This window comes from Carassius gibelio, chromosome B18 (assembly GCF_023724105.1).
Source record: "Carassius gibelio isolate Cgi1373 ecotype wild population from Czech Republic chromosome B18, carGib1.2-hapl.c, whole genome shotgun sequence".
NCBI classification, from domain to species: Eukaryota; Metazoa; Chordata; class Actinopteri; order Cypriniformes; family Cyprinidae; genus Carassius; species Carassius gibelio.
In genome coordinates, this window is record NC_068413.1 from 911,568 (window position 1) to 925,209 (window position 13,642).

The 13,642-nt window shown below is 35.6% G+C and overlaps 1 protein-coding gene across 1 annotated transcript in view; it reads right to left on the minus strand.

Annotated features, from left to right (window-relative positions):
• LOC127977871 (CUGBP Elav-like family member 4) overlaps window positions 1-13,642 on the minus strand; it is a 68,075-nt gene that overhangs the window by 17,073 nt on the left and 37,360 nt on the right. The window contains exons 4-5 of the mRNA XM_052583055.1: window positions 3,015-3,143; window positions 170-249 (exon numbers count right to left, since the gene is read on the minus strand). Of these exons, the coding sequence (XP_052439015.1) occupies window positions 170-249; window positions 3,015-3,143 (209 nt within the window). The remainder of the gene's footprint in view (window positions 1-169; window positions 250-3,014; window positions 3,144-13,642) is intronic.

Below are 13,642 nucleotides of genomic sequence, written 5' to 3' on the forward strand. Positions count from 1 at the left end.
GTTTCCTGTGAGGGTTAGGGTTAGGTGTAGGGTTGGTGAAGGGACATAGAATATACAGTTTCTACAGAATAAAAACCATTACACCTATGGGATGAACACACTTTACACAAAAACAAACATGTGTGTGTGTGTGTGTGAGTGTGAGTGTGTGTGTGTGTGAGATGCTCACCAGCATGGTCTGTCTGCCGTGGAGACTGTTAATCGCTGCCTGGGCTTCTGCATGACTGGAGAACTTCACAAAAGCACAGCCTGCGCAGAGAAACACACAGAGAGAGAGGTCAGTCCACTCTGGTGAAGACTGAGAGACTTCATCAGTTATAATCATGCACTTTCTGCTCTGTCGCTAGAGCAAACTAGAGGAAATACTGCCATAGTTTATGAAATAAATGCAATAATCAAGAAAAATAGCGGTAGCTTGGATTATTTGTTAACATAACTACTGTTCAAAAGTAAATTAATACTTTTATTAGATGCATTAAATTGTTCAAAAGAGCCAGTAAAGACATTTATACTGTTATTTCAACTAAATGCTGTTCTTTTGGATTTTCTATTCATCTGTGAATGCTGAAAAAGAAAATGTGTCACAGTTTCCACCAAAAATATATGAGAGTAAGTCTTTCTTTATAAACAGACCAGAAAAGAAACTAAAGCAGTTCTGCTGATGCCACAGGAAGTGTTGTGTTTCCCTGCTGTGATCTGTGCTGGATTTGCTCGGTGTGTTTGGGAAAAGAGTGAATCTGAGTCAATTAGAAAGGATTCAAACACATTTAACCATCATGACGTCACTACAGACAGAGAGTTAAAGCTTTTACTACGGTAACAAAAACTGAGAAATTGTTTATTTATTCATTGGTTTGTTTGTTTGTTTCCAAACCAATTCTATATTAACACACACAGTCTGTCAATGAGATGCAAACTTCCTCAAACAGAAAAAAGCAGAGTGGACTGAAAGAATAATAATAAATCAGTGTGTGATGTGAAACTGTGATATAATCATTCAGTTTGAGAGCGCTTTTTTCCTCAGAACCCGTAAAGAGCCGTCAGGCTGGTGGCGTCTCTGAATGTGTGTGTGTGTGTGTGTGTGTGTGTGTCTGAACGCTTTAACCTTTCCAGAGAGAATAACTGGAGCAGGTTTGCTGGGAGGAAACACGGCACAAACATCCATCTCAAACCCACAATCATCAAACCTCCCTGACCCCAAAAGCCTAGCCAATGAAAATGACTTTTATTCTCCACAAACAAGATGCATTAATGCCAGAGAGACTGACACACTTTCATAAGACAACACTGAAGCAACACTTCAGGAGATGAGAAAGGCTTTAGACATGACAGCACATGTTTGAGGATCTCAGATCTCATGGTTAGGGAAAACACTTCTAAGATCTCTTCCTGATTCGAGGAGAAACATTTGGAGGTGAATTCATCTGGACAGCAGTGACAACATCTTAACTAGCGCTGCTATGAAATTAAACGGAGAACAAATGAAGCCCTTGTTTCTCAGATGTTTCGAAGGAGAGCCTCTTATCTCAAGTGTGTCTTCTCTAGATTCGTGTTAAAGCTGAAGTGTGTAAATGTCTGAACCCCGACAAGTTTTAAACACTCCCGCCAAATAATCAAACAAGCAAACAGATAAGCATCTGACAAATGCACAAATGCAAAATAAATGTGCAAAATGCATCCATGTGACAATTGAATGCAAGCATATGGAGCAGTATGCATTATGTTTTTAAGTTCAATAAAATTGTTTTCACATGATTTCCGTCTACTGCATGTTAAATAAAGTTATCTAGGGTTGAAAAGGGGTTTAATTGTTCTGCTTGATATCACTAGCTTCCAGTTAGGGTCACATCAAGAGCACTGAATTGCATTCTGCATATTTGAATAAATAAGACAACTACTTAAACCGTGTTAATTAATATGCAACTAGAGATTTAATTGTTATCCCAACTTTGCTTTGCATGTAAATGTAATCACCTTATTCGATGCCTTTCGTGCATATCCAAGCTTACAAATATTATTTAATATTTTAAACAATAATATATTATAAATAAGCATTAAATATTTAAAATGATAAACTAATAATTTTACATAATCTTAATTATTATAAAATGTTTTTTCACTGCCCCCGCATGAAAAAAGAAAGAAAAAAAAGGGTGAGAAGCATAGTTTCTTGTTAGTGAGATATATAGGCTTACATAAATTCAGCTCTTGGGCACAATAAGCAAGTTATCATGCAGTGCAATCTATATCTTCCATTCTATTGAAATGTAAACTCATTTAAATATGTGTATTTTTTTTAAAACAATAGTTTTTTAAAGGAGCGTGCATGTACATAAATAAAGTATGATGCATGAATCAAACATCAAATAAAGCAGTAGAACTTTGTAAATAATAATATTCCACTGAATTTCCCGTCTTGTATGCAATGATGTCAACTTGAGACGTCAACCACTGATAAGCTATTACTAAATATAATATAGAAACTTTAATTTCCTGTAAATCTGCTTTGCAACGATTTGCATCGTAAAAAGCGCAACACAAATAAACTTAAATTGAATGTCCAATTCAAAAGGGAATATAATTTGCAATGATACGTTCTGGAAGTTGCATCAGTAATAAAACACATTTAATTGCTCCAGAACAATTTTACGTGCATTTCTATTAGGGTTGCAAACGGGTTGAAAATTTCCCGGGAACTTTCAAAAAATTCCTGGAATATTCCAAAATTCAGAAATTTAATGCAACCCTAATTTCTATGTTTCACATCACCTTTATCAAACAGTAGTTTCAACCAGATAAGTATTTATTGGCTGGTAAACACATATATTTTGATACAGAAAACTTCTGGAGACTGAACTAATGTGGTTCAAATGTCTAGACTAGCACACTATGGTGGTTAATCAGCGAGTTATGTCACTGTAAGGGAAACGCAGCCCTGAATAGTCGTGTGTTTGTGTAACAGAGGTGTAATGAGGGTCGATGGTGGTGTGTCAGAGAGTTGTGTCGGTGCTGACCCTTACTGGCCCCATCAGGCCCCCGCAGCACGGTGCACTCCTCTATCTGTCCGAACGAACCGAACAGACGCCGCACATCTTCTTCACCCTGCTGCTTCCCCAGCATGCCCACAAACAGCTTCCGGTCTTCTGACAGAGAGAGAGACAGAGAGAGAGAAACACTTTACTTCACTTTCACTCATTATTTATATCACCTCGTATTTTTCACCAAAGACGGTAGAAATACAAAGACTATACTATGTATAGGAGAAACTGCAACACGCAGTATGTATGGCAGAATAGTCCCGCCTTCTTAATTTAAAGAGCCAATCACTGACTGGTAAAGTCATTGCATCACCGCAGCGGCTGATAGAAGCCCTGGTTCCAATAGAAACACAAATCTGAAATGAACTGCCCCTTAAATGTTGCTTCGTACGCTCAAATACTGTTTAAATGTTTGTTTTTCAAGGTACAGTTATATCGTGCTTATGATTGGCTGGTCTACTTTGAGAAATACAAATATTAAACGCTATTTAATCATAAGAAACAACATTCAAAGGGCAGTTGATTTCAGATTGTTGTTGTTTGACATAGATTTGTAATTTAATTGTGAGTTTCTAAGGCATTTTTTGAGATTTTAGGGTTGCAAATGAGGCCGAACAGACTTTCTTTGAAGACTTTGTTTGCACTCTATCTGCTATTAATCCTATGGAGTAATCCATGTTTACAAAAAAGTTCTGAGGATTTTTTATATATTTTTATCCCACCACCGGTGACTTTTTTGCAGCTCATTGCGTCTTTTCAAGTTGGAAAAAAGTTCAATTAAAAAAAAAAAAAAAAAAAAAGCCCTATGACAAGCACCTTTTTGACAGCTGACCAATGACAAGCAAGTGGCGAGTCGTTTCCATAACAACAAGAAAAAAATGGGGAAGATGAGGGGTAGATATATTGTACTAGTTTCAGAGCACAAAGAGTTTATGATATGGGCACAAAACTCTATCTAGCCTAAAATATTGCTCTTACAGTGCATCATCCAATAGGAGCTCCTGAATTAAACTGTTGTAAGCACCATACTGTCTCCTCTCCTGTATAATGTCACACACCCACAAACGCTGTTCTGATCCGACATTCTCCTCCCCATTAACTTCAAGAGCCAACTTTCTCGACAGCACACAGCACTAAGCTACTGTTGCAGCTGTTGTCATAGCAACAAAAGCTTGTAATCTATTCGTAACCAAAACACTGCCAGATTTCTATTTAACTAACACAAAAGCTCTTCAACTTCTTGTTAAAAGACACCAAGTGTGAACATACCCTTATGCATCTTTTTTTCCATGTCTTTATTTGTACATTTGTATAGTTTTATTTTATATTGTAATGTATTTATTAATATTTTTACATTCCACCATTAGTGTTATCTGTATGCACCATAGGTCTGAGTATATATATATATATATATATATATATATATATATATATATATATATATATATATATATATATATATATATATATATAATGTAATATTTTTCTTAAATATATACATGCATGTGTGTGTATTTATATGTACAAAATAAATATACACAGCACACATGCATATGTTATGTAAACAAAAACTTTGATTTTGGATGATTAATCATTTGTCAGCACTAATTATAAGATATGTCAGAGCAACTTTCTTTCAGTTAAAACAGCCCAGACTTAATTTTATTCTGGAACTAAACTCATATACAGATATTTTAAGCATATACACATTTTTAAACACATTTTTATAAAAAAACTAGATCTAATATAAGTCATTTTACTCCTCAAAAATGCATCTTGTTTTAAAAATGCATAAGCATTGGTTCCAGAAATGAAAAACAAAAGGCAAAAGGGCAAAAGACAAAATATTAATAAATCTTTTTTTTAGTTTGTTGAGAAAGAAAAAGCTAATTCTCCACAAGACAAAATGACAAAAATATAAACCTTTAAAATATATTTAAAATTTTTTGTTGTTGTTGTTTGTTTGTTTTTTACAATATTTGTACTTGAAAAGCAAAATGACTTGTGTACTGTTGTTGGAAAAAAATTATAAATATTAGGTGATTTTATGCTTTAAAAATGTCCATGGCGTCAGACAAATAAACTACATCAAAAGTACATTTTGCAAATACTTGCTTTAAACATAAAAACACCTAATTGTAATACTTTTTAATTATAATAATATCCTAAGTCAAGTAAATGCATCTTCATTTAGGCATTTATTCTGGAAAAGTCAAACACAAAATAAGACAAAAAAAAAATACAGTGATGAAATCTTCTTTGGCATTAAAGACACTCATACAAACTTTCAGAAATGCTGATGAATTTGTGATTTCAGAAATCAATCCTATCTATCAAACACTCCTTCAGAGCCTCTCTCGTGTGTAACGCTCCTAATGTGCCATTTCTGTATTATACAAGTCTGTTTTACTGTACTTTCTGCTGCTTAATTGAATGTTCGTACAGAAAAGGCACTTCAGCACTGTGTTAATATCATAATCCTTTCATGCCAATGAAATAGCTGGAGAGCCAGTAATCAATATTTCATGCCTTGATAACCACATTTTATGGTTTTGTCAGATCTTTTTAAAACTGAACTGAGTAAAAATTGCTGAAGACATCAAAAAGTTCAAAGGAAGAAAAAGTTCTAAAGTATAAAGCACAATGTGAACATGAGAAATCACGGTTGGATTCTTGGTTTCAGGTTTGTAATGCTCTACAAAAGCACATTATAGACTGCTTTTCCTGTGATGTGAGCTTGATTCGTTCATCTCAACACACACCGGTATCCCTCATTCATCAGTTCTCCCTCAGCGCTTCATCTTTTCTGCCTGACAGCTTGTATTCTCTCAGTCTTACATAAGAAGCTTTGATGGAGCTTGCGCTGGTGTGACCCCAGACTCATCATCTGTCTTCTCTACTGTACCAGAGCTTTACATTATGCATACAAACTCTCAAAGAGCTTCGGGACACGACGCTCATCCTGAGAAGAAGAGATCAGTGACCATCACTCTCACTCAACACAAGACATCTGAGATATAGCTGAGATTTAACTGAAATATAGCTGAGATTTAACTGGGATATAGCTGAAACACAGCTTAGATAGAGCTGAGAAAAAGCTGATATATAACTAAAAAATAGCCAAGATATAGCCGAGACACATCTGAGATATAGCTGAGATACAGCCAATATACAGCTGAGATGTGACTGAAATGTAGCTGAGATATGGCAAAGATATAACAGAGAAATTGCTGAGAAATAGCTGAGATATGGCCAAGATATAACTGAGAAATTGCTGAGAAATAGCTGAGAAATAGCTGAGATATGGATGAGATATAGCTGAGATATAGCTGAGATATGGCCAAGATATAGCCGATATATGGCTGAGATATGGGTGCGATATAGCTGAGATATGGCTGAGATATGGCTGAGATATAGCTGAGATATGGCTGAGATATAGCCGAGATATAGCCGAGATATGGCTTAGATATGGCTGAGATATAGCTGAGATATGGCTGAGATATAGCTGAGATATAGCTGAGATATGGCTGAGATATGGCCGAGATATGGCTTAGATATGGCTGAGATATAGCTGAGATATAGCTGAGATATGGCTGAGATATGGCTTAGATATGGCTGAGATATAGCTGAGATATAGCTGAGATATAGCTGAGATATGGCTGAGATATGGCTGAGATATAGCTGAGATATGGCTGAGATATGGCTGAGATATAGCTGAGATATGGCTGAGATATGGATGAGATATGGCTGAGATATAGCTGAGATATGGCTGAGATATGGCTGAGATATGGCTGAGATATGGCTGAGATATAGCTGAGATATAGCTGAGATATGGCTGAGATATGGCTGAGATATGGATGAGATATGGCTGAGATATAGCTGAGATATGGCTGAGATATAGCTGAGATATGGCTGAGATATTGCTGAGATATAGCTGAGATATGGCTGAGATATTGCTGAGATATGGCTGAGATATGGCTGAGATATTGCTGAGATATAGCTGAGATATGGCTGAGATATGGCTGAGATATTGCTGAGATATTGCTGAGATATAGCTGAGATATGGCTGAGATATGGCTGAGATATTGCTGAGATATAGCTGAGATATTGCTGAGATATGGCTGAGATATGGCTGAGATATTGCTGAGATATTGCTGAGATATGGCTGAGATATGGCTGAGATATTGCTGAGATATAGCTGAGATATGGCTGAGATATGGCTGAGACATGGCTGAGATATTGCTGAGATATGGCTGAGATATTACTGAGATATAGCTGAGATATAACCGAGATATGGCTGAGGATATGGCTGAGATATGGCTGAGATATGGCTGAGATATGGCCAAGATATAGCTGAGATATAGTTGAGATATGGTTGAGATATGGCAAAGAAATAACTGAGACATAACTGAGATATAGCTGAGATAAAACTGAGATATAGCTGAGATATGGCTGAGATATGGCTGAGATATGGCTGAGATATAACTGAGATATGGCTGAGATATAGTTGAGATATGGCTGAGATATGGCCAAGAAATAACTGAGACATAACTGAGATATAGCTGAGAAACGGCTGAGATATAACTGAGATAAGGACAAAATACAGCTGAGATATAACTGAGATAAGGACAAAATACAGCTGAGATATAACTGAGATATAGATAAGACACGGCTGAGAAAAAGAAAAGTAGCTGAAAGATAAACATTAAAAGGCATTTATGTTACAATAGGTTTCTGATTTTGCAAATAAATGCTGTTCTTTTGAACTTTCCATTCATCTGTGAATCCTGTAAAATAAAGTATACTATGGTTTCCACAAAAATATTGGGATGTTTTCACATTGATAATAATCGGAAATGTGATCTAAACAGAATGATTTCTCAAGGATCATGTGACACTGAAGACTGGAGTAATGATGCTGAAAATACAGATTTGATAACTATAAAAAACATAAACCCGCATGCATAGAAGTGCTGTCACTCTTTACACTAGCAAAGATCTTACACAATAACAAAACACATTTATATAGAGAAGTCTTAAGGTACTGCATATAGCCTGTGGGATTATTATGACTAAAGATGCACGAACATTATAACTGGACCTCATGAGAAAAATAAAACACTATAAAAGTTTAATACAGCATCAGCTCACTGCAAAAAACAACAAAAATGTAATCTTACTTCCTTGACATTTTTGCCTTGCTTTCTAGTATAAATAATATCTACAAATTCATGAATAAGGATGCATTTACTTGAAAAGTAAATTGATTTAAGAGAGTCTGTTCACTGTTCAATGTCTCTCATTATGTGTCGGCTTCTTGTGCTCTCGATCAGGGACTGAGGCTTCGCACACACCAGGGACCACTCGTGCACCCCATGTCATCTTTACAAGCCTAATTAACTGGCCATAAGTGCAATAACGACCTTTTCCGACATGTTAGTCTATGCTGAGAAAAATGGAATAAGCCAGAGAGGATGATGGGAGTTCCTGGAGCGATCCTCAGGGATGGATGGGAGAGGAATTGAATTTACCGTCCGTTGTCTTTTCATTCCCGGACCTATGAGTTATATATGCACCATCTCGACATCTGTGGTACTCGCGCTAACGTACAGGAGACGGATCACTATTAATTAGCGTTCATGACTGACCTGAGCCGCACTTTAGAGACGCTCGACTGAAAAGTGCAGCGTAATAACCGTCTCATAGAGGCTTTCAGAGCCACAGACGCTGATCTCAGACACAGAGAGACATGACGTCATTCATCACACACACACACACACACACACACGTGCGGTTCAGAGGGACTCACTTCCGCTTAAATAACATATACTGTAGATACTATGTGCAGCATCTGTTCTGTATCACAGAAAATACTACGACAAACAAAATTAATGCACTTTTAATGCATATGGACAGAAAACTGCAGCTGGAATTTGTTAAAGGAATGAAGTTTACAGTGTCATTATTGGATATAAATTTACGTAGACAAAGTAGAAAACTAGAAAGGAGCTTATTAAATCTTAATTATTTATGTATATTTTAATGCATATTTCATTTTTTATTTATTTTATTACCATCAATCTATCAATATTTGCATTGACAGAACCATTGTGAAAAATGTAGTATCCGTGCATCACTAATAAAAGATTATTTTGTACCCACAAGAAATGTGATTGGTTTCTGATACAACAATGAAAGCAAATAGGACAAACAAACAAAACAAAACGTGGCACAATAATTATTTATCTCAATATTTTTTTTTCATAATCATTGCATGATCTTGTTTTCTTAATCAGTCTCATATTAACATGTAAAACTTGTGGCTCTACTTTGAAAATATTTGAATGTTTATTAAAGTACCACAACAAGTTTGTCAGGTCCCGTCGAACCGCAGTCATCTAGACCGAGTCAAATATTCTCTTCAATCACTCGTTTCTCATCAGTGTCCATCTCTCTGCATGTGTCGAGTCTTTCTTCAGAGCAAATGGTCTGGAAAATAAGAAGCTGTCAGTGACCATGTCTAATAGATGACGAGCGACCCGGCGTCTTAATGTGAGCGCAGAAAAAAGAAATAAAGAAATCTAAAGAGTCATCAAAACACCACTGACATCTGACAGCCGGCTGCCTGAGAGTCTTTTCACTGCAGCCAAATGAATGGATGCACAAACAACATCAACATGCCAGATTTATGGATGAAGAATGTGTGCTGATGTCTGATGTGCTGAAGGATGTTCACGCTGCTGTCTTCTGAGTGTGTGAGTAAATGATGATAGAATGTACATATTCAGATTTTTTTAACTAGATTCTCTCTTCCCTCCTTTGTTTGCAAATGTCATTCCAACAACAAAAAAAGAAAGTTTAGTGGTTTCTATGTCATTCTTTTACTCCAGAAACTCACAAAAAATTGTATAGCATTTATATCCCATAATTCTGAGTTTATATTCCGCATTTCCAAGTTTACATCTCACAATTCCAAACCAGTATCCTGTAATTCCAAGATTAAATCCCGCAATTTCAAGTTTATATCCTGTAATTCCAAGTTTATATGCCGCTATTTCAAGTTTATGTCCCGTAATTCCAAGATTATATACGCAAGTCTTAGTTTGCCTTTCAATTCCGTGTTTATATCTCACAATTCCATGTTTATATCCCACTATTCCAAGTTTATATCCAGTAATTCCAAGTTTATATCCCGCTATTTCAAGTTTATGTCCCGTAATTCCAAGATTATATACGCAAGTCTCAGTTTGCCTTCCAATTCCGTGTTTATATCTCGCAATTCCATGTTTATATCCCACTATTCCAAGTTTATATCCCACAATTTTGAGTTTAAATGCCGCAATCCTAAGATTGTCTTTCAATTCCGAATTTAAGTCTCTTAATTCCGAATTAATATGCCACGATTCCAATTTTGAGTTTATATCCGTGAATTCCAAGTTTATATCCTGTAATTCCAAGTTTATATGCCGCTATTTCAAGTTTATGTCCCGTAATTCCAAGATTATATACGCAAGTCTTAGTTTGCCTTTCAATTCCGTGTTTATATCTCACAATTCCATGTTTATATCCCACTATTCCAAGTTTATATCCCGCTATTTCAAGTTTATGTCCCGTAATTCCAAGATTATATACGCAAGTCTCAGTTTGCCTTTCAATTCCGTGTTTATATCTCGCAATTCCATGTTTATATCCCACTATTCCAAGTTTATATCCCACAATTTTGAGTTTAAATGCCGCAATCCTAAGATTGTCTTTCAATTCCGAATTTAAGTCTCTTAATTCTGAATTAATATGCCACGATTCCAATTTTGAGTTTATATCCCTGAATTCCAAGTTTATATCCTGTAATTCCAAATTTATATCCTGCTATTTCAAGGTTGTGTCCCATAATTCCAAGATTATATACGCAAGTCTTAGTTTGTCTTTCAATTCCGTGTTTATATATTGCAGTTCCTTGTTTATATCCCACTATTCCAAGTTTATATCCTGCAATTCCAAGTTTATATCCTGTAATTCCAAATTTATATCCCGCTATTTCAAGTTTATGTCCTGTAATTCCAAGATTATATACCGCAAGTCTTAGTTTGTCTTTCAATTCCGTGTTTATATCTCGCAATTCCATGTTTATATCCCACTATTCCAAGTTTATATCCTGCAATTCCAAGTTTATATCCCACAATTTTGAGTTTAAATGCCGCAATTCTGAGATTGTCTTTCAATTCTGAATTTAAATCTCCTAATTCTGAATTAATATCCCACGATTCCAATTCTGAGTTTATATCCCTTAAAAAATCCAAGTTTATATCCCACAAATCTGAGTTTTCTCTCTTTTCCAAGTTTATATCCCGCTACTCTGAATTAATATCTAACAATTCCAAGCTTCCATTTCCATTTCGAGGTTGTGTCCTACAATTCAGAGTTTATCAAAATTAAAAGTCAGAATTGTGAGATAAAAAGCTGACATCTTGTGTCAGAAACAAGCTTCCATAAATGTGGCACCAACTCAACCTTGGAAATAATAACACAAAAAAGCTTGCAAACAGCTGCTGCAGACGATAAACGCTTTGTGCCGAGGGGCTGTGCTGTGCAATGAGTGTGTGTGTGTGTGTGTGTGTGTGTGTGTGTGTGTGTGAGGGCAGCACATCACAGAGCTCTATGGCACCATTGGGCCAGTGGCTGGTTCTGGCACTGACACATTCTGCCCTTGGCATTCATCTAAACCACATTATGGGCAAAAACCCAGACGCCCAAAACTATGATGAAGATGCATCTGTTCACCAAACTGGACCAAGAAAAAAGGCTCACATTTTTCAAAATAGCCAATGTCCTTCAGTTAAGTCACATCACTGTAAAAGCACACTTGGATGCTTGAATCATGAAGAAAATCCAGGAAATTTATAAAAAATTAATGCACCTAATCAACCGCTAGATAAGGAAATCCAAGTGTCAGTGCACACAAATACAAATTGGGAGGCACCTTATGTGTGTGATTTGTAGCGAACCCTCAACTTGAATGCAATGCAATTCACTTCGGCTAAATGCATGAACATAAAGATGAACTAAAAGACACAAAACTCAGATTTTAATATGAACATTTCATTTCCCAATTTGGATTTATTATACTTTTTTATTATTATTATTATCTCAGAGATCTAAGATATAATTTTTTTCTTGCAGATGTTTATATATATATATATATTCTTTTTTTTCACAATTGTTTTCCCTGATTTTTTCCTCAAATTTCAATTTTTCTCCATGACTAGTCATTCTGTACGATTTTAAATTCCAAGAAATTTTGGGTTCATAGCAGTATAGTCATATTCAAACAATATTTGAGTTAAATAAAAAGGTCCAGCATGTTAGATCAAACATTTAACCAAACGCAGCTTAGTCACCAAAATGCACCTGCATTATTTAAAGTCTACACTATATACCCAAACTTCTCCATCATCACACTGAGTGGGAGTGTCTCTTGTCTTGAGTCTTATTTGCATATTGAGTGGCAACTTGCCCAGCGACAGCCAATCCAGAACAGCCTCCAGGATAGTTTTTCCCAGCAGTCTCTGCGTTTGCACCTGCTGAGGTTAGAGAGCGTCTGCTAGCGTCCGTCAATCTCTGATTCTGACAGAAACGCCAGAAAAGGACAGACATCATGGCAGAATATTAAAGACTAAAGGGAACTATTCACTCAGGATAAAGAGGAAACATTTATGGATGTAAGAGGTTAAACACAACTGACGTATCTCCACAACAGCATCATGACACGCTGAATATCTCAGAAAAATCACTCTCAGCTTGAGAAAACATTTACTGTAAAGTGCTCAAGTCAATGGATCAAAATACAGAAAAATCTGACACACATCTCTCTATTTTAGTATGTTTAATATGACAGCTGTATAAAGTTATTTAAATAATATTTTATAAATCTGTCGGTAACTTTAAAGAACATATCTACCAAACACTTTTCCCACTGTAATCAAGCACACTTATTTATGTGTCATTATTATTCGTGTATCGATAATATTATACAATTTGCATATATGCAAAAGACTTTCAACTCTGACGTTTAACCAATTCTGTATTTACATGCCGCAAAACTACATATGCATATTACATCATAATAATATTGTAGTATTTTTACGTACTTTAAAAAACGTATTATTAATATATTTATTCATTTACATTCGATTCCTTTGGTTCAGGGTGATCTCCGGCAGAAACGTCTTTAACTCACAATATAATTTAGGAATAATCACAAAAGCTTTAATATTTGCACATTAATGTTGTTGGCACATCACTCATCATTTTTGGTTTTAAATATTTGTCTTTGATTTCGGCTCATTAAAGCCACCGGAGCCTCATTAAATCAAATATTCAGTCAATTAAAGTCTAAATCCTGTATAAATTCGGGGAAATAAAAGGTCCTGAAATAAAGCACGGAAACCCAAACACATTAAATCCCTTTTCTCTCCCACTAATATTAATTCACCCAGAAATGCAATTTCTGTCATAATTTATGTGGTTTTTCTATTGTTTCGGACATAAAAGCAGCTGCACTTTTTCCTCTTTTAATGAAAGTGAATTGTGAAACAGACCCTAATTAG